Here is a 25,503-nt window from a genome sequence, read left to right as displayed (position 1 = left end):
TGTAATCAAGCGGAGCAGTGCTTGACTTGAATGAAATCACTCGTGTGAGTGCTATCAACTGCTGTGGAATTGCGTTCTTACATAGTAGCTATGTGTGTGTTGTGTGACTGGTTAACTAAGTGCCTTGAAGTCTTAGCAAAGTAGCTATAAAATATGTATCCCTATTTCAAATACTGCCAGGGCCAGATAATATGAAACCTAAAGGAGTTCACAGAGACCCCCATTTTTGCAACTCTGGCTTCCTGCCTGTGGAAAGAAAATGGGATTACGTCTGAGTAACGTACCACTTAATGTTTGTACAATTAATGTTAGGGTGGCACAATCTAATGCCCCTTAGTTAATACATTAGGCCAAGTGGCTAAGAGTTCCATTTTAGTTAAATGTTATAAAGGTATTTTTAGTGATACTGAGAACAGGTAGGTCTGGGCGCGCTTAAGTTCATTTGTGTAACAGTGAGTGATATTATCTGGGTGCTACAAGCTGAAAGGGAGGATCTGTTTTAGTGGTTGCACAGACCATTCTGCAGCTGCACATCAGCTTCACAGACTACTTGTTGGTTGGTTCTGGCCCCCATTGTAGGTGCTGATGTACAAAAACAAACCCACCTTTGCACAGAGTTCAGACATCAGTATTTTGTGAGCAGATGTTAGTCTGTGATTTGTATATAAAATGAAGTAAATTATTTTTTTAAATAAAATCTTTTACGTTTCGGAAGATGTTGGTTCTCCTTTGGAAAGGGTCTTATGGTGCTGCTTGTTCCATTTTACTGAAACTTAGAAAAGCCTGCACAGGTAGATAACCCAAGGATGATTCAAATGAGATGAGGCAGCATCTCCAGAAAATCCCCATGACAATGCATCCTCTCTTGACAGTATTTGTTATCTTAAACTGCAAAACAAAATTAATGTTGCATATAAACATTACTGGGGGAAGGAATCCGATTAATAGCTGGGTAGGCTGAACAGGAAAGTTACAGACAGCAGAATTGCAATGTGTGATGGGGTTCAGGGGTCCCCCAAGCTCTGCACACCATCCACAGGCAGGAGTGACTCTCACTCAGCAGGAGAACAGCAGGTTTATTAGCTGACAGGACACAGCATCATACAGAAGAGTCAGTACAGCAGGCAGAGACAGCCAGTCCAATTCATGTTGGGGAGAGGCGGCCCCAAGGGGCCCCCCCAGTGCCAGGGACTTGCCCCCTCCTTTGTCTCTCTCTCTCTCCCAGCCCAGACTAACAGCTTTCCAACTCCCAGTTCCAATTCAAACCCCTCAGGCTCCACCTCTCCCTTTGTCTGCAGTGCAGAGGTGTGGCCCGGTCACCTTGGTTACCCTCAGCAGGAGCCCCACGCCCTCTGTGAGCCACACACGTATCCCCCACTATATCACACAATGTTCCCCAACAATGCTTCCCTTCACCAACTGTACTTCAATCCCATCCTGAAGGCACTGGGCCAAATTCAGAAGCGATGTGTAAACTAAATTCCCTGGCACTTAGGGTGTCTATACTTGAAATGCTACAGTGGTGCAGATGTAACACTGTAGATTCCCTAGCTCTGGTCTATAGTGAACTCACAAAGCCAAATCACTTCTGTAGTGTAGTAACAGAGAGGGAGACATGCTAGTCTATATACTATCAAAACAAAAAGCAGTCAAGTAGCACTTTGAAGACTAGCAAAATAATTTATTAGGTGAGCTTTCATGCGACAGAACGGTCTGTCCCATGAAAGCTCACCTAATAAATTATTTTGCTAGTCTTTAAAGTGCTACTTGACTGCTTTCTGTAGTGTGTGTGATTTTACTATTTCACTGCAGAGTAATGTGTAAAAAAGTGTGGCCAATGTTCTTAAAACATTCCATAGAAAATAATCCTACGGGCTGACATGTTCCTTAAGTGAACTGTGCTACACTGCACATAATGTGAAAAATGTTGTGTCCTAAGCTATATAGGTAGGTAGACCTAACTCCTGGCGTTGGCGTGGGTAGGTTGAGAGAAAGCTTCTTGACTACATTGACTGAAATACCCTTTCCTTCTATGCAGGAAACATCTGTACTGTAGTGGGACAGACACACAGCTCCAAAGTCCAAGCTGTTCTGTGGTAGTGACTATATAGTTTAGACATGACCAGTATGTTCTGTGTACTGGATGTGCCTGATGTGGAAAAGTTGCATGTAAGTGGATATTAGTCAGGCCTTAGTTGGTATAACATACATGTGGGTAGATCTAGAAAAAGGTGTATGTTGCAACATAGACATACACTGAAATTTAACCCCCAGGCACTAGCAGTGAAAAGAAAGTTGAGGCTCAATTTCCATTCGGTCTTTGGCCTCTCTGCTGAGACTGCCCATTAACTAGGCAAATTGGTGCTAGTTGTGCTGGTGGCTCAGTGGCGTGGCCATGTATAACTAGGAACTGAGCCGAGGCCCTTAAGCGATTTCACGCAGTCCACACCATTAATCAAATGTTTGTTTTATTATTTTACTGAGTGCATAAGAAAGGGATGAGTTATAGTACAGTAGAACCCCAAGATACATGCACTCAAGTTGCACGTATCTCAGGTTAACATGAGTCTGAGTGGCAGGGAGCTGACGCTGGGATCTGGGCTCCCTGCCACTCGGAGGAGCAGGAAAACTGACCAGTGCTGCTGTGCTGCTCAGTTTCCAGGTTCCTGTGAATGGTGGACAGCCGGGAGTCAGTCTCAGCAACAGCTGAGAGCCTGACTCTTGGCTGCCACCACTGTCAGGAGCAGAGAAACTGACCAGCGTTTCTGGGCTGGTCAGTTTCCTGGCTCCTCCAGTTATATGTACCCGGGATTGTGCAAGAACGCAACCTCTGCATAAGTCGGAGGTCTACTGTATAGGGCTGTGGTTTTCAACTTTTTTCATTTGCAGATCCCCCTCAAAAATCTCAAATGGAGGTGCAGACAATGCTCCCTTTAACTTTTTTATCCATGTGCAGAATAAATGTTATGTGCGCTGGGCATGACCAGATGCACACCACCAATAGAAACACATGCAGCTGGCTCTGAGCACTCTGCTAGTCAGCAGAATGGCATCTGAATCTCTTGTGGGTGGCTACCTAAGAACTCAGTTTATGGAGGACACTGGTGCAGACTCCTTTGAAACTGTGGCTGTAGCTTGCAGACACCCAGGGCCTGTGGACCACAGGTTGAAAACCGCTATTCTCTGGTAATGACACCCTTTCATGTACTTCTTAGACATAGTCTGCGGACCACAGTTTAAAAACCACTGGCATAGGACATAATAAACAGTGTCATTACCACAAACACACCTGCTAATATAGAACCCATTTCGTCAAAGGTTTAAAAAAGTATCAGCACCCCCTGCTGTCTGTTCACTACAAGAGTTGCCACAGGACTCTGCTTGTAGTTTCCGGATTGCTCCTGTTTTGTCTAGTGTTTGTTTTTTTAAATTTCATTGCCACTCCCCAAGCTTTCAAAAATTGTAAGTCATGACCCCAAAATTATGAGATCAGCTTAAATACATTTGGACAGTACACTGGTTCTATTAATGACAGGTAACCTCCATTTTTCCCTCCTGCCTCTCCTCCCCTTGCTGTGTAAACGCTGAATGCTAATTGCCTATTCCAAATCTGAGGAAGTGGGTCTTTACCTAATACATTTGTTAGTCTCTCAGGTGCTACAGAACAGCTTGCTATTTGTGCAGTTTAAAGACAAGGTTTTAAAATAATCAATTTGGGTTCTTTTTATTCCCCTTTTTAAGCTTTAGAGTGCATACAAGTCACAATGTCTAACTTTTTCCCACAACTACAGGGGCTATTAGCGATGGTTTGTTTTTTTTCTTTTCTCAAGGAAATGGACAACTTCACGTGCCTCCAGGAGCTGGGGCTTTAATGCACTACCTTGAGTCTTGGGATAAAGCCCACTGAGCTTTGGAACCACTGAGGCCTATGCCTGGAACCCAATGGCAGGGTCCAGGCCCAGGGCTCCTGTGCTGGGCTGTGGCAGCTTTCAGTTGGACCCATGTGTCACTGGGTACCTATGGGTCTGGGCAATACTGAGCCAGAGCCTGAAAGGAGTCAGGGGTCGTACCCCTAAGCCATTAGCTCACTGACCCTCTGTTGTGACATCATCAATATGCACCGGAAAAGGTGTGCATCGCTGCCTCCGTGCACTGTGATGATGTCATCATCTTAGGAGCGTCATCACGCGGCCTCGCGAGGTGCGTCGCGGCGCCGACCCACCCCAGCGCTGCTCACGTGACCGAACCCCAGCGGCTTGAAGATGGCGTCGACCGGGAGCTCCGAGCCTGGCTGGGGTCCTGTCCGCTACTGCCTGGTGAGCCGCATCCCGGCCCAGCTCCGCTCCCCCCAGCTCCGCTCCTACTTCAGCCAGTTCGCCGAGGCCGGCGGCTTCCTCTGCTTCCATTACCGGCACCGGCCCGAGCGCAGCGGCCCCGCGGAGCGGGGCTCGGCCACTTGTTGCTGCCTGGTAGCGGTGCGGCCCGGCCAGGCCCGGCGGCTGGTCCGCATGTACTCGGGCAAGCCCTGGCTGGATGCCCAGGGCGACGGGCTCCCCGGCCGCTGCGTGATCCGCAGGGTCCAAATCTCTCCGGAGGAAGGTATGGACCGGAGGCTGGAGTTGGCAACATAGTGGAGAGGAGGTGGTCTGGGCGGGTAATGGGGCAGGGGGTCCTAAGGGGCGGTGTGGGCAGGGAGGAGTTGGTAATGACAGTCTGTGAAGCAGGTAGATCACTGTGCGGGAAAACAGATGGGTGTCTGTATCCGCAAAAACGACCCGCAGACACCCACGTGGGTGTCCGTGGATGCAGAGACCGGTAGATATACTCTGCAAATTTGCAGGGCTCTAGAAACACAAATGAGCCATAGGCATCCACATGTAGCGGATGGGGCTACTGATGGAAATCTGTGGGTTTGCAGGGCTGCACTGTTGAGAGAAGAGTCTTCTCCCATTTCCCACCAGATCCAGAAAGTTGTTTGAGTCCTCTGCTGCTGGGGTGGATTAGAGGTGGTGGATTGCTCAGTCCCTGGAGGAATTCTTTATGTAGACTGTTTCTCTTCGAATGGCTAATAACTTTCCTTAGGAGGCTGTAGGGGCTGGAAGGCTGGCAACAAAGATATCTGTGGGAGAGAAAAAAGGTGTACAAGTATGGTAGAAGGGCTGTCAAGCCATAAAACATAGCTACAAAAGTCACCCACCCTCTCAAAGCAAAAAGTACCCCATATATACTTTGGTTGGTTTAAGGGTATTTCTAGAAAAGTGGTTCAAATGTATGTGTAAGTATAGATGGCACGTGTTCTGAGGATGCAGGGAGAAAAGCACTCTGAACTATAGATACCTGCTGTAATTGGGCTTGGCAGTTACGGTGGCAGAACACTTCACAAAAACAATTGCATATTTCAAAGCAGATACATTGATCACACTTTGAGTAACTGAAGGCCAGAAATAACTGTCTCGCCTGGTGCATAAAACAATGCCACTGTACTATTGGTAGAGACTTATGAAGGCTTGAAACAAATGGCTGTTGAAATTCCCAGTCAACACAATAGTTTTCATAGCTTTATTCTCAGATTAAAACAGCCATCTGCCTTATCTCATGCAAGTGTTTTTGGTAAAAAATCTGCGTCACAGATTCCCTTTCTCTATCTGAAATTGATCTTGGAGTGGCTTGGTAAAACTGCACTATATATCAAATCTGTGATTGTGACTTAACTCATTATTTCTTTTAGATTTTAGCATGTTCCGATATAAAACAAAAAAGGAGCTTCATGGTAAGACCCAAGGTGAAACATTTACCCAGGCAGACTTAAAGTGGTTGCCTGAATTGAACCCCCCTGTGTTCATGCCCCAGGGGAATGTCGGAACCCCTCTGAGAGTCTTTCTGGATCTGATCAAGGCCTGCAGGCTGCCTCCTCCAGTTATTAAGAAACTTCAGTTGCGATTCCCCAAGACAGGCTCTTCTCGCAGGTATGGGAATGTGCCTTTTAAATATCAGGACACTGAGACTGTTGAACAAGAAGAGCTGGTTTATACAGACACGGGGGAGGAGATCACACTGGAAAAGGGACCCCTGGCAACAACTGGGGTGACTCAAACTAGCGATGAGGAAGACAAGAGCGGACCAAAGGAGGAAGAAGCAGAAGAGTCTCATTCAGATGATGTAAGTAGTTTTCTTCTGTCAAATTTCAGGGCTGACCATATAACTGTAAACAGCATGGAGGGAATGCCATGGCTTTCTGGGGAGTGGATATCTGCCTGTATGACAGTACTATACAGACAGTATTTTGTTGTTGATAATTGTATTATAAACCATGAATATACACTTTTCTGTAAGGCTGTTTCTACACACGCAAAATTTTTTTTGGAGAAAGTGGCATGTGTGGAAACAGCCTTAAGTGCTAAGCTCTGATGGCTTTTGGTGGTATTTCACCTTTGCTGAGAGAACCTGTTTTCTCATCTGTGATGAGCCAATTATGAGGTGCCAGGGCACTCATTCTGATAGGCTTGGCACAGAGCCTGAGCAGAGGATCAGAAGGCTGGAACTTCTAAACACCACCTCTGCTTTCCTGCCCATGGACAGGGGAGAGGGAATTAAGCTCTTACCAGCTGTCCTGGTGTTTGACTCTGAAAAGGCTTGCTCAGCGAAGCGAGTGGACTAATGCTGATAGCTGATTATTGGGAATTGTAGGTGATGCCCCACAGAGTGAGCAATTGGAATGTGGGGGACAAAATGGAAGGGTGTGAGTCTAGGTCTGGCCAAGTGCCATTGCTGTATTGGGCTCAATGGTCTTCCTTGTTCCTTTGCAGGATGATGATAGGTGTGAAGAGTGGGAGCGACACGAAGCTCTGCATGAGGACGTGACAAGTCAGGAACGCACAAAAGAGCGGCTGTATGAAGAGGAGATTGAGCTGAAGTGGGAGAAGGGAGGCTCTGGGTTGGTCTTCTACACAGATGCTCAGTACTGGCAGGAAGAGCAAGGAGGTAATGTATTGCTCATGCCCTCCTGTGAGGGAAGGGTGTCTTGTGCACAGCAGTTACCTAAACATGAACACTGTGTGCACTAAGGGATCAGCTGTACAAACCTTCACAAGTTCTCTGATGCTCCAGTGTCTGTGGAAGGATTTGATCCCTCCCTGGGAGGAAGGGATAGCCCAATGGTTTTGAGCGTTGGCCTGCTAACCCTAGGGCTCTGAGCTCCCTCCTTGAGGGGGCCATTTAGAGGCCTGGAGCAAACATTAAAAAAACCCATCAGGGATGGTGCTAGGCCCTCCTGTGAGGGCAGGAGACTGGATTCAATGACCTCTGAAGGTCCCCTCCGGTTTTATGAGGGAGCTACATTTAATATCACAGATTATAGCAATATATCTGGAGAAGCTGCTGGGTATGTTTTATAGGGATCAGGTTAGATAAACTTTTGAACAGAATGGAGAGAAGTTGTAATTTTGTGAGGAGGGCTCCTTTCTTTTGTCTCCTCATCCACATGGTTAGCAGCTAGTCCACAGAGCCTATGCAGAAGGTGATGTACTTATATAGGAGCTGACCCCTCAAAATGCCCTTCGAAAGCCCCACAGAATTACAGAATCTAGGTTTGGAAGGGACCATAAGAGGTCATCTAGTCCAGCCCCCTGCTTCAGGCAGGATCAACCCCCACTAAGTCATCCCAGACAGGACCTTGTCAAGTGGGGACTTAAAAACCTCCAGGGATGGAGAATCCACGACCTCTCTAGGCAACACATTCCAGTGCTTCACCTCCCTCCTGGGGAAGTAGTTTTTCCTAATATCTAATCTACATCTCTCCCTCTTCAACTAAAGCCCCGAGTCTTTCAAATGCTCTTAGTAAACTTAGTGTGGGTGTGTGCATGCCATGTTGGCAGCCCTAGAGACTATCTCCAGCGTGGACAAAAGCAATGCAGGTTTCTGTCCTCTGGATGTTGTTTTTGCTAATTAAGGTTACTGCTAGAGATGAGAGGGTGACTTAGTTTTTTAACGTCTATTCAGAATTCTTGGTCTGAGATAAGAAGCAGCACTCTTGTTGGCAGGAGTGGGTGTTCTTTAGATCTGAATGTGTCCCAAGGCACTTTGACTGAGCGCTGGTTTCATGAGACGCAGATTAAGAACTAGGGATAAAGAAACTTGGGGGAAAGTTTTCGGATGAGGGACCAACAGTTATAATCTCAAATAGTGATTAGTGAGCACTGTACCAACCCTGAACAAACTCCTCTGAGAATCTGAGCACTGCACTCCTGTTTAGGAAACTACCCTCAGACATGACACATCTAGGAGAGGTTTGAAGACAAAGCTCAGTATTCCTGTTTTGCAGTCCTGGAAGCTCTTTCTGTTGCTCCCACAGATGCATGATATTAACATAGACAAGGTGGATGGATTAGAGACAAAGTGGGTGAGATAATATTTGTTAGTCACTTGTGTGGGTGAGAGATGCTTTGGAGCTTAAACAGCTGTTCCTCAGGTCAGGTTGGAAAAACCTCCAAAACAGCTCTCGCCAGTAAAAGCGAGTGCAAGAAATATTATTTCACCCACTTTATCTCTAGTTCTTAGGTTAACAGGACTGTCAAGCTGCCGTTAACAGATATTAACAATGTGTTCTGCTGTGCTGACGAGCTGCTCCCGTGATAGATACAGGCATCTAATTCCATGAACTGTTTTCTCTCGGCAGACTTTGATGAACAGACGGCAGATGACTGGGATGTGGACATGAGCATCTACTATGACAAAGGTATTGGAGCTGAAATGTGCCATCACCCATAGAGACAGGTAACAGTGGCAGCCCAGCAGCAAGAGTCCTTGTATTCCTGTTAGGGTTGCAGTTAAAGTGAGATGTGTCTAGCAGCCCTAGAACCAGGAGCCTGAAGAAGCATAGCTGCTTATCTCCCAGGCTCCCGTAGGGGCCTAAAAAATCTCAGTGTAAAGTGGAGTTGGGAGTCCTGGTGAGCTCAGATAGGCAGGGGCCCTTGAACAGTTCAGGACTAAGTCTAGTCCTTAGACTAGATGCTAAACCTTCCCAGGATGAGTGCCAAAGGCTGTCTCTACACTCGCATTCCTTGGAATGCAAATAAGGTGCTGATTTACATATCATGCTTCATTTGCATAATCTTTTTGGAAGAGACTTTTTTTCAAAGGGAAACAAAAAAAAAAAAAAAAGCAGTGTAACCAAGGCTCTCTTGAACATAAACCCCCATCTTCGAAAGAGCTTTGTCTACACTGCTCTTTTCTTTTGAACAAATTTCTTTGGGAACTGAGATTATGCAAGTGAAGCATGAGATGTAAATCAGTGCCTCATTTGCATTTGAGTTCCCTCATTTGCATTTCTCTTTCAAAAGAGGAATGCCAGTGTAGGCACAGCCTATGAGTATTAAATTAGGAAACTTTGAAACTCTGAACATAATTGGCCACTGGGAATGCCAAACAGTGAACCAGGCTCACTCCATTTTCATCAGCCTTGCATTCTGCACTATAGAATGAAGCTGTTCAGTTTCTAGCAGTGCAGGTGAGTGCTCCAACTTCAAACACATGATCTGGTCTCTGAAACCCGCTAACGAAATTCTCTTGTTCAAAGCTGGGTTCCTTTAAAACCTTTGCTTGGAGAGCAGCTCTTAAAATGCAGCCGTGTAGCTTATCTTTTAAAGCAGGTTAAATGAGAAACAACAGGCCAAAACGCTTGGAGCACCAACATTCTAGGCTTGGCAAAGACACCTGCTGGAAGTCCCTTATTTCTCCCCTGTACTGGGCAATGTCTGCCCTGTCCTATTTCTCCCTTAACTTCTGCTGTGTCTCCCCTTCCTACTGAGATGGAGGTGATAAGGATGCCCGTGATTTGGTACAGATGCGCTTGGAGCAGAGACTACGGGATGGTTTGGAGGATGGATATGTTTCAGGACAACAAATTGGGACCTTTGAGAAATACACCAAGGTAAGACTAGCAAGTGTACTGCTCATGCTGTCTGGGTGGGAGGCAAAAGATAGTTGGTAAATGGAAGCTTGAAATGACTGAGAAATGCAGGACTTGGACTAACTAGCCACCTGCTTTTCTTGTAGGGTTGCTTTTCAAAGCTGTTTATGAATCTCTGTAAAAGTGAAGGTATCATGGAGCTGTGGTTTGGGCAGTGGCATACTGGGCAGCTTGGAGGCTTTACAAATGCATGTGACATCTGCAAAAGACACTTGGCCAGGAATGATTAGCCTTAATGGAAACTGATCCTCTGGTGTGTTATGGACCTTAGTGGGTTTACTCTGGGTAATCACTGGCCCACTTGCTCCCAGAAGTCATGCTGGCTTACATGCAGTGATTTTTCTTTTTTTCCCTTCTCTCCCCTCTTCCAGGGTATAGGCAGGAAGGTGATGGAGAGGCAGGGCTGGATGGAGGGACTGGGTCTGGGGAGCAGCAACTCAGGAATGGCTGAAGCCTTGGACAATGAGGGTCAGCATCCCAAATGCAAGAGAGGATTAGGGTAAGTGCTACAAACTCCTGATGTTCTCTGCCTGTGGCAGTGCGGCTCAAAGGCTCCATAAACCAAGAGAAAAATCGCAGTAGGTACCTGGCAACTAAAGGAGTATGCCTGTGGAGTCAAAATTGGAGGGAATATCCCACGGGTTTTCAGGCAGGCTCTGCAGGCAACCTTGATGTGAGTATTGATAATGCAACTTGTGCCATCCAGAGGTGAATGGAGAATGTTTGTTTGTTTCTGACCTCCTGGTTGTGCAGCTCAAGCAAGATCAAACAAGTCCTGAATCGCGTGCGTGCGTGCGTGCGTTCCTCCATCCTCCGGTTCATGTGTTATCTGTGATGGACCCATCAGAGCTTATTAACCTGTTTCATCTCTTGCTTTGACCTGCTTTTTTGCTCCCAAGCTTGAAACAAACGTGGCATATAACATTGGTGATGGGGTGTACATGGTTTTGGAAACTGAACTGCTACTGCAGAGCCAATGGTGTGGTGCCTACGGTACTTTTTTTGTTGGTCCATATATATATATATATATATATATATATATATATATATACTAATAATTATCTCTATCTCAGCTTTGAGTTAGCCAGCTCATGCGTTATACTACTTCAGTCTGTGTCTTCGGAGCTCCTTCTATAGGGAGGTCTCTAAATGCTTCAGACATGCCTCTAATTACCTGCAAAATGATATTTGCTCATCCTGGAGCCATGTAAGTGAAATTATACTTAGAGGTCAGTGTCCACCAGAAACAGGATGAAAGAGTTAGGAGTCCTGCTCCCCATGATCTAACCATGGGCCTGGCTCCTCCTTGGTACTTGGAAAATACAGGCTCGGATTTCTCCTGTCCCAAAGAGTGCTGCACTGAAACACTGCTCTGCTCACCCCTCCATAGGTACCATGGAGAGAGACTGCAGACTTTCAGCAAGCCAAAAAACCCTCGCCGCGATGGCCCTTTCCTCATATCCACAATCTATGATGAACCTCAACCCATGGACAGTGGGGACCAGCTACTCCGGCGCCAGCTGCCAATTGCCATGAAGTACAGACAGGACGTGGCATTTATCCGAGCAACTCAGAGTGCTTACCAGAGCCCCAGTGCCTCATGAGACTTGCCGCTGTACAGGGACTTTGGAGATCATTCACTAGAACAATAACAGAGCCAATGTATTTAATCAACCTCTTCCGTGCTCCTGTGTTACTGGAGACTGACTTCTGTGCTCTGATTCAAAGTAACATGATATATTTTCTGGAAGTAATACGGGATGTTTTTGTATGCAAAACTTCGTTTTAACAGTTGTCGTATTACAAGGGGGGTCCAAAATCCCCACCACTAGCTGATGTCTTGAGTTTGTTCAGCAGGGGAAGGTTAAACTTCTAATGAGAGTTAACGTGACATTGCAAGCAGTGCTGCTGTGTGAAGCAGCAAGGGTTTTGTTTAGGGTCCTGCAGGAAGATGTTTTCAGATGAACTGTCTGCAGGGAGACTTGAGCTCCTCTCTTAATAGTCTTCTAGAAAAACTTGCTCCTGGCTCAGAGCAGCATTCAGTCTATGGCATTTACACTACACCACAGTGAAAATTACTGTGGTAAGACTACCCTTTAGGTAGCTGGTGCTGAAGTAAGCCCTGAAGATGAAGTAGTGAATACCAATGATTCCTCTCAGTATAGCACCTGACCCTCAGGCTGTGTAACTGCCAAGAATTGTTTGGGGGCCGGAGGGGGGGGACTTTGCCAATTACACAGTGCATTTGCATATCTCCACCTGACAGATCTATCAGGAGAGGCTTGCCTGACTTTTGGCCCATCCACTTGGGCCAAATGTCTAGGAAAACCCCCGCTGCTGACACGTTTCCTCTTCCTGGTGGAATGAGGCAGACTTCATACTGCAACATTCCAAACTAATTTGCAATAGCAGCTGCTGAGGAATGCCTCAACCTGTGCCTCTGGAAAGAGCCAGTCTTGCTTGTAGGTAGGGTTGAGATGTCTGTTTTTCCCTTTAGTTTTGGTTACCATCAGTTCTACAGTTGGAAATCTCATTACTGGCCTATTCTGCACTGAAATCACCTAGCTACTGTCTAACTAGTTTGGTGCAGACTACAACCATAGTTTCTCTTGCTTCACTCAAAACAAAGGAAGAAGGCCCAAGGCTTAGTGTCTGCTTTAATAATCTGCTGTACCTCTGGAATGCCATAATAGAGGAGTGACTTAATATTTATTCGTGTGGTAGTAGCAGGGGCCTGAGCCCTTGGTAAAGGACATTTGGAAGCAGCCTGCTGGAAAGCTTGATCTAATTATCTACTCCTGTATTTATTATGAAACTAGCTTAGTGATAGAGTAACTTCCATTTCCCCACAACAAGCTGAGAACCACTGGTAGTCTGCTCTGATCAGCCCCAGAGAACAGATGCCACTTGTACTCACATAATGAACACGCTTAAATTGATAACTATTTAATTTTAACGAGCGTGGTAAGCTCCTTATGCTATGTTAAGCCATGGTCTGAGCAAGAAGCTTAATTCCAACTTTTTACATCTTCAAAACTCTATTTGTACAGCACTGACTTAATGGGCAGAGCTCCTTTCTCTGGTAGTTATGATTAAATGCTGCTTCTCCTCCTGTAGAAGTGAAAGGCTTTCAACAAAAGCTTTACCTTGTCATCATGTGCCACTGCTGAGTAGCAGATGGGTGCTGTCTGAATACCTTCCTCTTTTCAGTGGGACCCTGGTACTACTTACTCATGGCCAGGGATTGACAACTGAGACAGAAGAGTGTCTCTTCCCCCCCCCCCCCCTTTTTTTTTTCCTCCCCAAACTCAGTGGTTTTTAAAAAAAAAAAACAAAACTCATATCCATTGTATGTGAATACAAGAGGGTCCTTAATAAAGTCAAACCATACTTTTTGTAATGCCTATTCTAAGAAGTGCATACAATGATTGTAATACAATATATTTACTGCAGCATGTTGACATTTCTTACATATTCTATTTCCTCACACTTTGTGTGTGTGTGTGTGTGTGTGTTTGGACTGATGTGCTCCTGACTTTCACTCCTGAGCCTACTATATTTGTGGCAACTTTACTTCATGATTAATTTTTCTTAAAATGTGCATTGCCCTGCACAGCAGGAGTGCTACAAGCTTTCTTTTCCTTTGCACAATCAAGTCTGTCTTAGCAACACAATCAAAACACAGACATATTTTCCTGTCCACAATGCACTGCGCATGTTAAGGGGGGGAGTTACCAAAATGTTTCAAGATCATATGTCATTAGCTATTTGGATGTGAAGGTTCTTGTTGAGCTATTAGATGTTCACTGTTTATTGATAATAAGCAAGAGGGCTTTAGGCTCTTTTTCCCTCTCCCCCCGCCACCCCCAAACTTTGCAATTATAGCTTTGGATGCTGCAAAGAATTCCTTAAAGAGCTGCATGCAGCTCTGGAGCCGCAGGCTGCAGCCCCTGCTCATGGCAGTAGATGTTGCCTATAGCCTTAGACCCTGTGATGCTACTGGCAGAGGTATGACCCTAAAGCTGGGGCATGTGTAATGGTGTTCCTCACACCTTTAGTGACTTTCCCCTAAAAGTTTAAATTGATTGGCTCAGGGCTAGGGCTGGGTGGTGGGACTGGAGGCCCCCAAGCCCTGCTGGCGTTAGGGGCCAGGGTGATTGATTTGTAGAGGGGTCTCTGTCCTGCCAGGGCCAGGCTGCAGTGTCCTGGAGGAGCCCCCCAGCACGTTGCCTGGCTCTCACCCCCACGGCTGTGTGCGCCCAGGGCAGACCAGGTCTTTCCCAGCTGCGGCCGCCAGGGGCCGCCAATCTCTTAGCTCATCCCTGGCTTGCCGGCCGCGCTTCATGAATATTCATAACCCTATCAAGATGACGCGAGGAGGGGGCGGGAACAGCTCTTGCGGCTCCCGGAACTTTCCCGCTCGGGACCGTACAGGCAGCCGGACCTGAGCAGCTGGGACACGCGCCGGCAGCGCTGCGTGACCGGAAGTGGCGTGCAGGGAAGAGGGGCCGCGCGGAGGTGAGCTGGGGCTCCGCGGGAAAGCGCGGAGGGGAAGGGGGGCTCCCTTCTTCCGTGGCTCGCTCGGGGGCAGCCCCGGAGCGGTACGTCACAGGGCCCCCGTCCCACTTGTCACTGAGCAGCTCCCAGAGACCCCCCACCCAACGTCACTGAGCAGCCCCCCGAGTGTCGGTGCATCGCTCCCCTCACGGCAGAGGCCCCCACCACTACTTCGAAGTCCCCTTATTCCCATCTGCTCATAGTAGCCGGAGTCCTTTCGAAAAGGAGCCCCATCTGGACGAGCCGCGTCAATTTCGAAGCGCCGCGGCCGCCCGCACGCTAACGAGGCGCTGAATATGTATTTCGGCGCCCCACTAGTAAACTTCGAAATGGCCATTTCGACGTTTTTGGCTAGTGTAGACACGGTCAGGGTGTATTTTGTTCCCGTGGTGGAGGTGTTTCGTTTATGAGCAATAACGATAAATAGGTTTAAGTAGCTGAAAGAGCTAAAAGTGGCCCCTAGTCCTGTGAGAGAGGCACAAAAGAAATGGGGCATTGTCTGTTCAGATTTCAAATTCACGAAAACTGACACCACCCTAGGTTCTGAGAGACACCCGGCCTCACTGGCTGTTTTCAGGTTACTTTATGCACTATCTTTAACCCTGTTGGACCCTGGGCACCTGCTCCTTTAGGCCCTCCAACTCTCTGCCCAGTCTTCTGTATGTCCTCATCACTAAGCTTCTCCAGATCTCGTGAGCACCTGTAGAGCACCTCCTGTCACCCCTCACTCTCAGCCTCAAGGGGGCTAACTTCCCTCAGGTTTCCTCTCAAGGAGTCAAACCTCCCTTCACCTACCTGCTCCCTGGGCCTCACCACCTCATCCTCCTCTCTCTCCTTTATCTCCCAGGCCTTCTCTCCATCCATGTGCCCCATCAGTGATCCCACAAAGTTGAGTCTGGCAATGAGAAGGCATTCAATAAATGTGTCTCCTATTGTTTCTAAGCTTCCTGCCTAGGGATTTTTCTCTGCATTCTTTGGTTTGGTATTAATATATTAGCTGAGAAGCCTCTACATTGACTTGACTGTGTATCCCAAAATGAGACTGAGTACTGAGTTACAACATCAATCAAAAGACATCTTCATCCAGTGGAAAAATAACTTTTTCCCGATGCAAACCCCTGGCTGACTGCAAGGGTGACCATAAGGGGTGTGTCTGAAAGTAACATAGGCAGGCTCCAAAGGCACGCAGTGCCATTTCAGCAAGAATCTGAATCTACTCCCCTCAGTGCCCTCCAATCTCAGAGACCAACCACTCCGCTGACAGTCACTGCTCAGCCCCCCATCACCAGAGACCCCGCTCCTTGTCTCTCTCAGTGCCCAACTCCCCCCTCACCCATCCCTCAGTGGGGTTGTTCTTTGTACTGTGATGACTTTCTGCTGCTGTTTGGTTCGGGCCTGTGGACAAGCTGAGATTTTGCCTATTTCTCTGACTGGAGACTGTCTGGACAGGAAGTATTAAATGGGGCTTGGCATTGGGCTTCCATCTCATTCAGGAGGTGGAAAGGGGGGTGTCACATGTTAGACTGCTCCACCAGGTCCAAGAATTACTTGAGAACTTCAGTTTTCAGTGCCAGATGTTCCTCTAAACAAACAATGGGCACTGTCTTAACCTTCTTCTTTCTCTTTCTAGGAGAAGAAGAAATGAGCTGACATGTCAGAAAACTGCCATGTGTCTTCCCTGGCCTTTGGCCAGGCAGTGATAGGGCCACCTGGCTCAGGGAAGACCACTTACTGCTTTGGCATGCAGGAATTCATGTCCAGGATAGGGCGGAAAGTGGCTGTGGTGAATTTGGACCCAGCCAATGAAGGCACTCCCTATCAGTGTGCTGTGGACATCTCAGAGCTTATCACCCTGGCTGATGTGATGGATAATCTGAAGCTTGGGCCCAATGGTGGTTTAATCTATTGCATGGAGTACCTGGAAGCCAACTTCGACTGGCTGCAGGAGAAGCTGGATAAACTCAAGGGTCATTACTTTTTGTTTGACTGCCCAGGGCAGGTGGAACTCTGTACCCACCATAGCGCATTGAAAAACGTCTTTGCACAGTTAGCTAAGTGGAATTTCAGGGTATGTTGTGGGGAGGTCTGTGTGTAGTAACAAGATGGTTCGACACCTATAGCACTCGCACGTTTGGTGAACTGTGTTTAAAATTCTTATGTCCTGCAGTTAGGCTTATGAATCTGTGCACTGAATGTAGTAATTAATAATATGCTTTTGTGGTGTATTGGTCTATTCATCCAAGTATATCAAAGCACTTTACAAAGATAAAAATGTATTTTAGGGGGAATAAGGTGCAAGGAGGACTTGTCCACGACCACCCTGCAAGTCAAAAAAATAGAATGCAAGGCTGTTCTCTTCCAGTTGTTTGCTCTATTCATAGTGTCTTTCGACAACGTTTTATACATTTTAAACCCAGCAAACTTTGTAGCTAGGGATAGGGAAGAATGTTTGTATGCCAGATTACTAGGGATCATTAGGATTCTATCCCAAGAAATTCAAATGATCTCTCAAGATGTGTAACTTAGATTTCACTCAGTGGTGCAAATTATATTTTAATGTAACAGAGAGGGAGCCGTGCTAGTCTATATAACTATCAAAACGAAAAAGCAGTCAAGTAGCACTTTAAAGACCTTTTGGTTCTCCATGCCTTAAATATTGAGTCTATTCTGGTCTGGCTATGGTCTGAAGAAGTGGGTCTGTCCCTCGAAAGCTCACCTAATAAATTATTTTGTTAGTCTTTAAAGTGCCACTGGACTGCTTTTTTGTTTTGATATTTTAACGTATTTGATATAAGCATGTACATTAATGCAACATTCTGGTACATTGGAACACACAAGTCAGTAGATGGACACGTGAGGGTTTCCATGGCAAACTAGTTTTGTTCACATTTCTTATGTCACATACTTTGGATTACTGGTTAGCTCGTTATTGTGTAGCCAATATACTGTACAATCAATGAGGGCAAGATAATTTTATTTGAAACCTTTATTTAGAATCTTAACTTTTGCATTTATTTGCTTTTTCCAATAAAGAGATGTGATGTTTCAGTCACATAGGGATTTTATTTAATTTGTATCCTTTTAGGAAAAAAAGAAAAATCCGAGCTTTAGAGCTACAGCTCTGTGTAGTTGAGTTCTTGTGCACATCTGTAAATTACAGTAGTCTGTAGATACAGGGGAAAGAATGTAGCTGTTGACACAATTGATCTCTGTAATATGGAGCCATGCCTGGATGGCGTTTCATAGTACAACAGGCAGGAACAACTAAAACCCTAAACCAATCTGTTACCTGTGTGAAGAATGATTGATCAAATTGCATATACATTATTCACTCTCTTACAAACCACACTGTGACTGTTCCGTCTGCAGAAGCTTGATGTTCTCAAATTACTGTTAGTGAGTTATATGAGTGTGAATATTTCTATAGGTAAGGCGGAAAATTTGTATATAGCCCAGTAATTCAAAACCAGATTTAGCACAGACTTCCTTCCTCTTCGGGCTGAGAGCCAGCATGAAAAGTTTCAGCCTCAGAAGAAAGATGTTCTGAGCAAGTGACTGGAGTGGAGACTGAAGTGGAGCAAGAGTTGGAACTTTAACAGTCTCTCTTGTTGGTGAAAATTTGGCGCTTCTATAATATTTTTCATCCAGAGATGCTGAAGTATTTTATAAAAGTGGGTCAATATCATTATCCTCATGTACAGACTTTGACAAGACAGAAGCATGAAAACAATCCAGATCCCCTGATTTTTTGGTCAATGTCTTACACAGTGGGTCGTGCTTAGTGGTCAGAGGTATACAGATACGTACAGGTTGAACCTCTCTAATCTGGAACGCTCTCATCTGGCAAACGCTGTAATCCAGCATGATTTTAGTTAGCTGGACGACTACTTATCATGAGTGTGGCCAAGTTTCCCATGGTCCCATAAAGTTTGTTTCCAGCCACCAGTCCTGGTTCTCAGTGTTCTGTGCTCTTGTTTAGCTGTGATCTACACATAAATGTCTTCTAAGAGCCCAGAAGGAGGTGAAAGTGTTGGTAATGTGGGAGACAATATTAACCTCCTGTAGTCTGGCAAATTCTCTCATGCCACACCGGTCAAGTTCAGAGGGTGCCAGATTAGAGAAGTTCAGCCTGTATGTGAACCATCTAGAGAGAAGGTGGGCGGTGGTTTTTTTTGTTGTTTTTTTGTTTATTAGAACCACTGGGGGCTGGATGCCTTTACCTTTTTTCTGTCTCAGAGATACACCTTAATGACTGCTGTGTACATGCCTAGGCATATTCCGCCCTGCCTATGATCATGCACTCTTTCTCTCTCATTGCCATTTTGCAGTTGGCTGCTGTTCATTTGGTGGATTCCCACTACTGCACAGACCCTGGAAAGTTCATCTCAGTTCTTTGCACCTCCCTCTCAACCATGCTGCACGTCGAATTACCTCATGTCAATGTTCTCTCAAAGATGGACCTGATAGAGCAGTATGGCAAGCTGGGTAAGAGCCTTTGGGAAGGGGGCCTTGGTGGAAGGAAAGGGTTGTAGACCCAGCAAAGAAGCAGGGGGTAGAAAGGAAATACTGTGGAGCTGACTCTTATCAGAGACGAAGGAAGCTGATAATTGGTAACATTGGGGATGCTGCAGAGGAAAAGTGTGTAACATCTCGCTGAGTTCTTGGTGCAGTACAGGTTGAACCTCTCTAATCCAGGGACCTGACTGGTGCTGGATGAGAGAATTTGCCGAACCACAGGAGGTCAATATTGTCTAGCAGAATTACCAATATTTCTACTGTTTACTGGGTTCTTAGAAGACATTTAAGGGAAATCACAGCTAAATAACAGCACAGAACACTGAGAGTCAGGACTGGTGGCTGGAAACAAACTTTATGGGACCACAGGAAACTCAGCCACACCGATTATAAGTGGTTGTCTAGCCAATTAAAATCATGCCAGATTATAGATGTTACCAGATGAGCAAATTCTGGATTAGAGAGGTTCAACCAGTATTCTGGTCTGTCCGGTTAGTGGTGTGGGTATGCTCATAAGCGCTTAAAAGCCATTCATTGTGAAAAAAGATGATCCTGAAGGTCTATAGCACAATAGACCTGTCTCTGCTTTCTTCTGCCTTTTCTGTTCCATCCAGTCATCAGCTTCCTCTCTGCCATTTTACACAGCCTCAGTGCTCTTGGGTCCAAGTTCAGTGAGCTGAAGTGAGTCTAATCTGTATTTATAAAACCAGCTGACACTCAGTGGACCAAATTCAGTGGTGATGTGTAAAGAAGTGAGGGTGTTAGTTGTGCGTTGGAGGTGGGTGCAAATCTGAAGGCGTCCCACTTGCATTAACTTATTTGTTGAGGGATCTGGAAGTAGGTGCATGTGCCACCGTTCTGGATGTGATTAGATTTGCTCGCTTTCCCTTCTCCAGCCTCCTTTCATCTCCCCTGCGCTTTTTAAATCTTCTTTAATGTCTTCTTCCTCATCTTCACATCTCAATTCCCTCCCTGCTCAGTGTCACTGTGTATATAACTCTAAAAGCAGACTGGGAGGTAGTTCGTATAAGGTGCTATACAAAATAGTCATGAAGTCATAGAATGCTAGGGGCAGGTCTAAACTACAATGGAAGATTGACCCATTCAGGATCGATTTTTTTTGGGGTTCAATTTCAGGCATCTAGTAGAGACGTGTGAAACTGACCTCTCAGGGGTCGCGGTCAACCCCCTGTACTTCTTGCGAGATGTGGGGAGTAAGGGAGGTCAATGGGAGACACTCCCAATCACCTTCCCCAGTAGGGACAGCCAAGTTAACCAAGCACAGATACATCAATTCTAGCTACACAATTGCTGTAGCTAGAATTGCATATCTGCGATCGACTTTCTTGGCCGAGGGTAGACATAGCCTAGAACTGCAAGAGGTCATCTAGTCCAGTCCCCTGCCCTCCTGGCAGGAGCAAGCACCATCCCTGGTAGTGTCTGTCTAACCTGCTCTAAATATTTCCAGTGATGGGGGTTCCACGACCTCCCTAAGCAATTTATTCCAGTGTTTAACCACCCTGCCAGTTAGGAAGTTTTTCCTAATGTCCAACCTAAGCCTCCCTCACTGCAGTTTAAGCCAATTGCTTCTTTTCCAAACCACAGAGGCCAGGGAGAACAATTTTTCTCCGTCGTCCTTGTAACGCTCTTTTAGGTGCTTGAAAATCACTCTCATGTCCCCTCTCAGTGTTTTCTTTTCTAGCCATATTGTACCTGTTGGGGACACTCGGTATTAAAGCTTCTTGTGCCAGTGGCATTGCTGGGGTGCTGACTGACTCCTCCCCCTCTGTGCAGGCAGAGACATGCTGTTCACCTGGCTTTGTTGCATATCCTTATTTGATAGTAGGATAGCATTGGAGTCTTGAAGAGGGAGCTTGGCCTGCTAGCCACACAGATGCATTAGTGTTGTCACAGCGCATGTTCAGGTGGAAAAGAGGGTGTAGGGCAGGATCCCCCTCCTCCAACCGGCTGGTTAAGATGCACCCTGGTAGCTGGTCCTGAAGCCACTTCTCTCGTCTTTCTTGCAGCCTTCAACCTGGATTATTACACGGAGGTTCTGGATCTCTCTTATCTAGTAGACCACTTAGCTGCCGATCCATTCTTCAAGAACTACCGTCGCCTCAATGAGAAGTTGGTGGAGGTGATTGAGGACTACAGCCTGGTCTCCTTTGTTCCGCTCAATGTCCAGGTAACCCAGCTGGATGTGGGCTGGTTGGAAGTGACTGGCAGCCTTTTACGAGTAGCTGCCTCGTTTAGTAACTGCCTACATTAAGTTTTTAGGTTTTCTAGAAGGAGCTGCCTTCTCCCAGTGAGCCCCTGACAAAAATCCCTTGTGTCACTGCCCATTCTAGTTTTTCCCCAGGCTTTGGCTGTGTCAATTAGAGCAGTAATTTGGCAGCTTTATTTCTGTAGCATTGAATAAATATACTTATATGGCTCTCTTATGACTGCCCCTCAACCCACTGTATTATACATGCAAGTGTAGATAAGTCCAAAGTTGTCGCCGAAGCCACTAAATAATCTAGAAGAGGGCTCGGGGACTATTGAAACTCAGATGGTTCTAAACTTGAAAGGGTTGCAAACCCAGGACAGAGAAGTACAGAAAGGAGCTACAGCGACTGCAAACATGAGCAGAAAATTACAAGATGAATCTCCATCTAAAAATACATCTAATGGATTGGGATGGGGTGAGAATATGGAGAAAACTGGGAGGCTGTAATAGTGAGAGAGATGGCCGGGTGACACTGGCGAGGAGCTTAGGTCTGAATTCTTAAATGTGGCATGGAAGCAAAATAAAGCTAATGCAGTTTCAGGATGCATAGACATTGCATCATAGAGCTGGGAATTAAAGGTCATTCCCCCCCACCCACATGCAGTTATCATGCAACTATGTCTGGAGTTCTGCATTCATTTCTGGGCACTGTCGCTTGAAGTATGCTGATAAATTTGCATTCAGGCAAAGAGTAACTATCATAAATAGACAGTACGAATAACGGTAGAAGAAGTTAACTCTTTGCATATCAGAGCTGTTTAAGTGACCGTTGGGGAAGTTTGAAGGGAGCTGGAGGGGGAGGAATTAATTCTTGAGCACTTCTTCAAAGCATGGTGCAGGAACTGTCACTCTGCACCTTCTGCAGTAAGTTTATAGGTATCATCTCTATCTTCTGGACAGCCTGGGAAACTGAGGAGGGAGAGATCCAGCACTCATTGGAGTCAATGGAAAAACATCCATTGAGTTCTCTGGGAATAAGCTTGGGATTGGAGAGGGGAAGAAGCATGCCCTAGGCCATGCACCCAGTCAGTGGCAAAGCCAGTTTGCACTTGGGGATTTCCTGTCTCTCAATCCTGTACTAGTTCCTCCAGCTCATGCTGCATTTCAGCAAAGCCCTCTGGACAGTGGGTTGTGGCAGGCTGTGGAGGGCTCTACCAGTGCACGTGGTGGAAACGTCATTTCTTGGACTTTTAAAACAATATGGTACAATTCCCTAATTATAAGCAATAGTTTTGTATGGGAGGGGAGGCAATTCTTCAGGTCCTAATACCAGAACGTCTTTTTTCCCTTAAAGAATATAAAGTGCTTTGCACACATTAATCCTTAGAGACATTCTGCGATGTAGCTCAGGGTAAGTGTCATTCAGTACGTTTTATAGAGGGGAAGCTGAGGCAAAGTTAGGTTACTTGCACAGGAGGGAGCAATTTTTAGAATTCAGGAGCTGCTGATTTTTAGTCCCCTGCTCTAGCCACTAAACTGCTTCCTTTAGGTCACTGAAAGCTTCAGGGAAATGGAGATTGCATTTCAGTAATAGGCTTCAGGACATCTTCAACGTAAGTCCAGGACGCGTGTCTTGTTTAGGCTGAGTTCTCTCAAAAGATAGCCGAGATCATTAGCTCTTAAGCCCTCTGCTCCTCGAATCTGTCTGTTACTGTGTTTTTTCCTGTGCCGCACCTGTTGTGCATATTGGTGCTAGTAAAGTTAGTTCATGTTTACATTTTGGCTGTTACGCTGATAGAATCACTACCCAGAGGCTGCCCTCCTGTGCTGCTCCTCACATGAAAGAATACACAAAGCAGCAGTTTGTTTCTTCCTATCTCTCTCCAAAGCCTGAAACTCAGATTTGCTGATCTTAGGAGCTGCACGTGGATGTGAGTTCTTTCTATGATAGGAGTCGCTTTCCAGTGAGATTGGTGGCTGAGCCTACAGCTGTGGCATTGCACACACATTGAACGCTCAGGCTGTTTCTTCTTATTTAATGCTCTGGAAGTGGTAAACTTGCTGCTTAGTCTCACCCCAGGTGTCTGTCACGCTTCCCAGGACAAGGAGAGCATGCGGCGGGTGATGCAGGCAGTGGACAAAGCCAATGGCTACTCCTTTGGAGACTCAGAGCAGAGAAGCCTGGAAGCCCTGATGTCGGCAGCAATGGGAGCTGATTTCCACTTCACATCGTATCCTTTCAGCTGTCCTGCTCTCCTGTTTGGAGTCTCTAAACTCTGATTTATGGCTCTGGGGATTTGCTATAGGCCTGTCATCTCACGGTCTGAATTCAGGCCACGTTCTTAGTATTGTTATCTGATGCTGTTTAACGGCATGCATGCGATGAGTTCTAAGGTGTCAGATCCTAGTGGATAAGTGTCCACATCAAACCCACTGCAACCACATTTGACACTAATGGGTTTTGTGGAGATGTTGTTGATCGCATCTCTATAATAGGATTCTGGGATGCATTAACAGGAGCATTGTGAGCAGGACATGAGAAGTCATTCTTTCGCTCGGCTCTGTGTTGAGTAGGCCTCAATTGGAGCATTTTGTCCAGTTCTGGGCACCCTATTCCAGGAAAGATGGGGAGAAATTGGAGGGGGTCCAGAGAAGAGTAACTTAAATTATTAAAGTCTAAAAAAATATGACCTGTGAGAGAAGATTAAAAGAACTGGGTTTGTCTAATTTGGAAGAGAGACGGCTGAGAGGGGACGTGATAGCAGCTTTCAAGTATCTAAAGGGGGTTATAAGGAGGAGAGAGAAAAAGAATCAATGGTGTTAAATTGCAGCAAGGGAGGTTTAGGTTGGACATCAGGAAGATTTTCCTAACTACCAGCATTGTTAAGCCCTAGAATAAATTGCCTAGGGTGGTTGTGGAATCTGCATCACCAGAGATATTTAAGAAGAGGTTTGATAAATCTCCAACAGAGGTCTAGAGGGTGCTTCTTCCTGCCGTGAGGGCAGCGGACTGGACTTCTTGACCTCTCGAGGTCCCTTCAAGTTCTAGTATTTTATGATTGTATACTTTGAATGTTGCATCTTGTTGCCAGTGTTACTAATTGCCATGTTAGCTCTCAGGCTGATGTTGAAGTCTGGTCCTCAGATGAGAATGCTCGCGCTCCTTGGCCTCAAAGTGTGTTTTGAGCTCCAGTCTTTTCTTGCTGCATTGTTTTCCTTGATTCAGAGATGATCAGCACACTTGCAGTCCAGGAGAAGTATGTGCAGCCTCAGGAGAAAACGGTAGAGCAGGAGGCAATGGAAATATAGCACTCCTGTATCTTTCAGCAAGCTGCCTATGGAAGGAGCTTGCTGCCTGTTACAATTGTCTCTCTCAGCTTCCCAACAGGTGCATGAGGGACTCTCTGTGCAGCTTGACTCGGATGTGGTGCTTCCTGGGCAGGAATCAAGCTGTTAGGCTCCATCTTTGTACGAATGCAGACCTGCGTCTGCATCCTGTGTATGAGCCATGTTTGTCTGGGTGACAGTAAGATGGCAATGAAAACGAGACATTCGTAGCTGAATGCCGGACAAATTCAAGATCTTCTTATTGGAACAAGGGAGAATCTTAACCTTATCTGGGACAGCAGCAGAAGAAAACCTCCCTCTCGAGCAGACTAGAACTAGGCGCCCATTATTGCCAAGTCTCCTCATCACCATGAGCACGGCTGTCCCCCGAGAGGAAGACAATTCACTATTCACTGCAGGGACTGGAGCACCTTCTTGTGGCATGAGTTCTCCCTCTGTTGAACGGGACATCTGTGTGTTCTCACTCCTTAGAGAGCCAGCCTGCTGCCCCTTCATCCTTGGGAGAGGGGTTAGTTTGTTGGGCTTTTTATGATGGGCTTTTCCTCAACAAAAACTCTTCTCCATCCCTTAGTTTCACTCAGTTGGCTGGGTACTCCCTTGCAATGTGAAAAAATAAAATGTGGCAGTACTGCACGCATGAGGGACAAGAGAATCGTGCATAGGTTCCTTATTGCAGCTACACACACTGCCTCGCATGTTGCTGTTTAAAGTCCTCTGTTCTCTTTTGTTTCCTTCTGTGATCTCCCGGGAAGCAGAACGGTATCTGCTTGGGAGAGGGTGGAAGAAAGGAGGTCAGTTCTTGTGCCCTCTGTTCCAGAGGACAAAATCTCTGCACTGCATTGCCAAGATCCCCGTGGGAGCTGCTGAAAGCTTTGCCCAAACTGTACTAACAAAAATGTTCACA

At 46.2% G+C, this 25,503-nt stretch overlaps 2 protein-coding genes across 2 annotated transcripts; both read left to right on the top strand.

Moving 5' to 3' along the window:
- Window positions 1-4,257: 4,257 nt before the first annotated feature.
- On the top strand, window positions 4,258-13,389 carry GPATCH3 (G-patch domain containing 3). The gene is made up of 7 exons (XM_074976266.1): window positions 4,258-4,599; window positions 5,729-6,159; window positions 6,807-6,981; window positions 8,675-8,734; window positions 9,807-9,928; window positions 10,339-10,466; window positions 11,358-13,389. The coding sequence occupies exons 1-7, from the start codon at window positions 4,263-4,265 to the stop codon at window positions 11,569-11,571; spliced, it is 1,467 nt and encodes a 488-aa protein (XP_074832367.1). The 5' UTR covers window positions 4,258-4,262; the 3' UTR covers window positions 11,572-13,389.
- Window positions 13,390-14,410: 1,021 nt separating this feature from the next.
- GPN2 (GPN-loop GTPase 2) lies at window positions 14,411-25,294 on the top strand. Its single transcript, XM_074976533.1, has 6 exons — window positions 14,411-14,485; window positions 16,155-16,592; window positions 18,853-19,009; window positions 21,067-21,227; window positions 23,352-23,482; window positions 24,488-25,294. Exons 2-6 carry the CDS (start codon window positions 16,176-16,178, stop codon window positions 24,558-24,560), a joined length of 939 nt encoding a protein of 312 aa, XP_074832634.1. The 5' UTR covers window positions 14,411-14,485; window positions 16,155-16,175; the 3' UTR covers window positions 24,561-25,294.
- Window positions 25,295-25,503: the final 209 nt, after the last annotated feature.

Source organism: Carettochelys insculpta, chromosome 24 (genome assembly GCF_033958435.1).
Source record: "Carettochelys insculpta isolate YL-2023 chromosome 24, ASM3395843v1, whole genome shotgun sequence".
NCBI classification, from domain to species: domain Eukaryota; kingdom Metazoa; phylum Chordata; order Testudines; family Carettochelyidae; genus Carettochelys; species Carettochelys insculpta.
The sequence above is the reverse complement of the archived record's forward strand: the minus strand, read 5'-3'. Positions and strand labels throughout refer to the sequence as shown.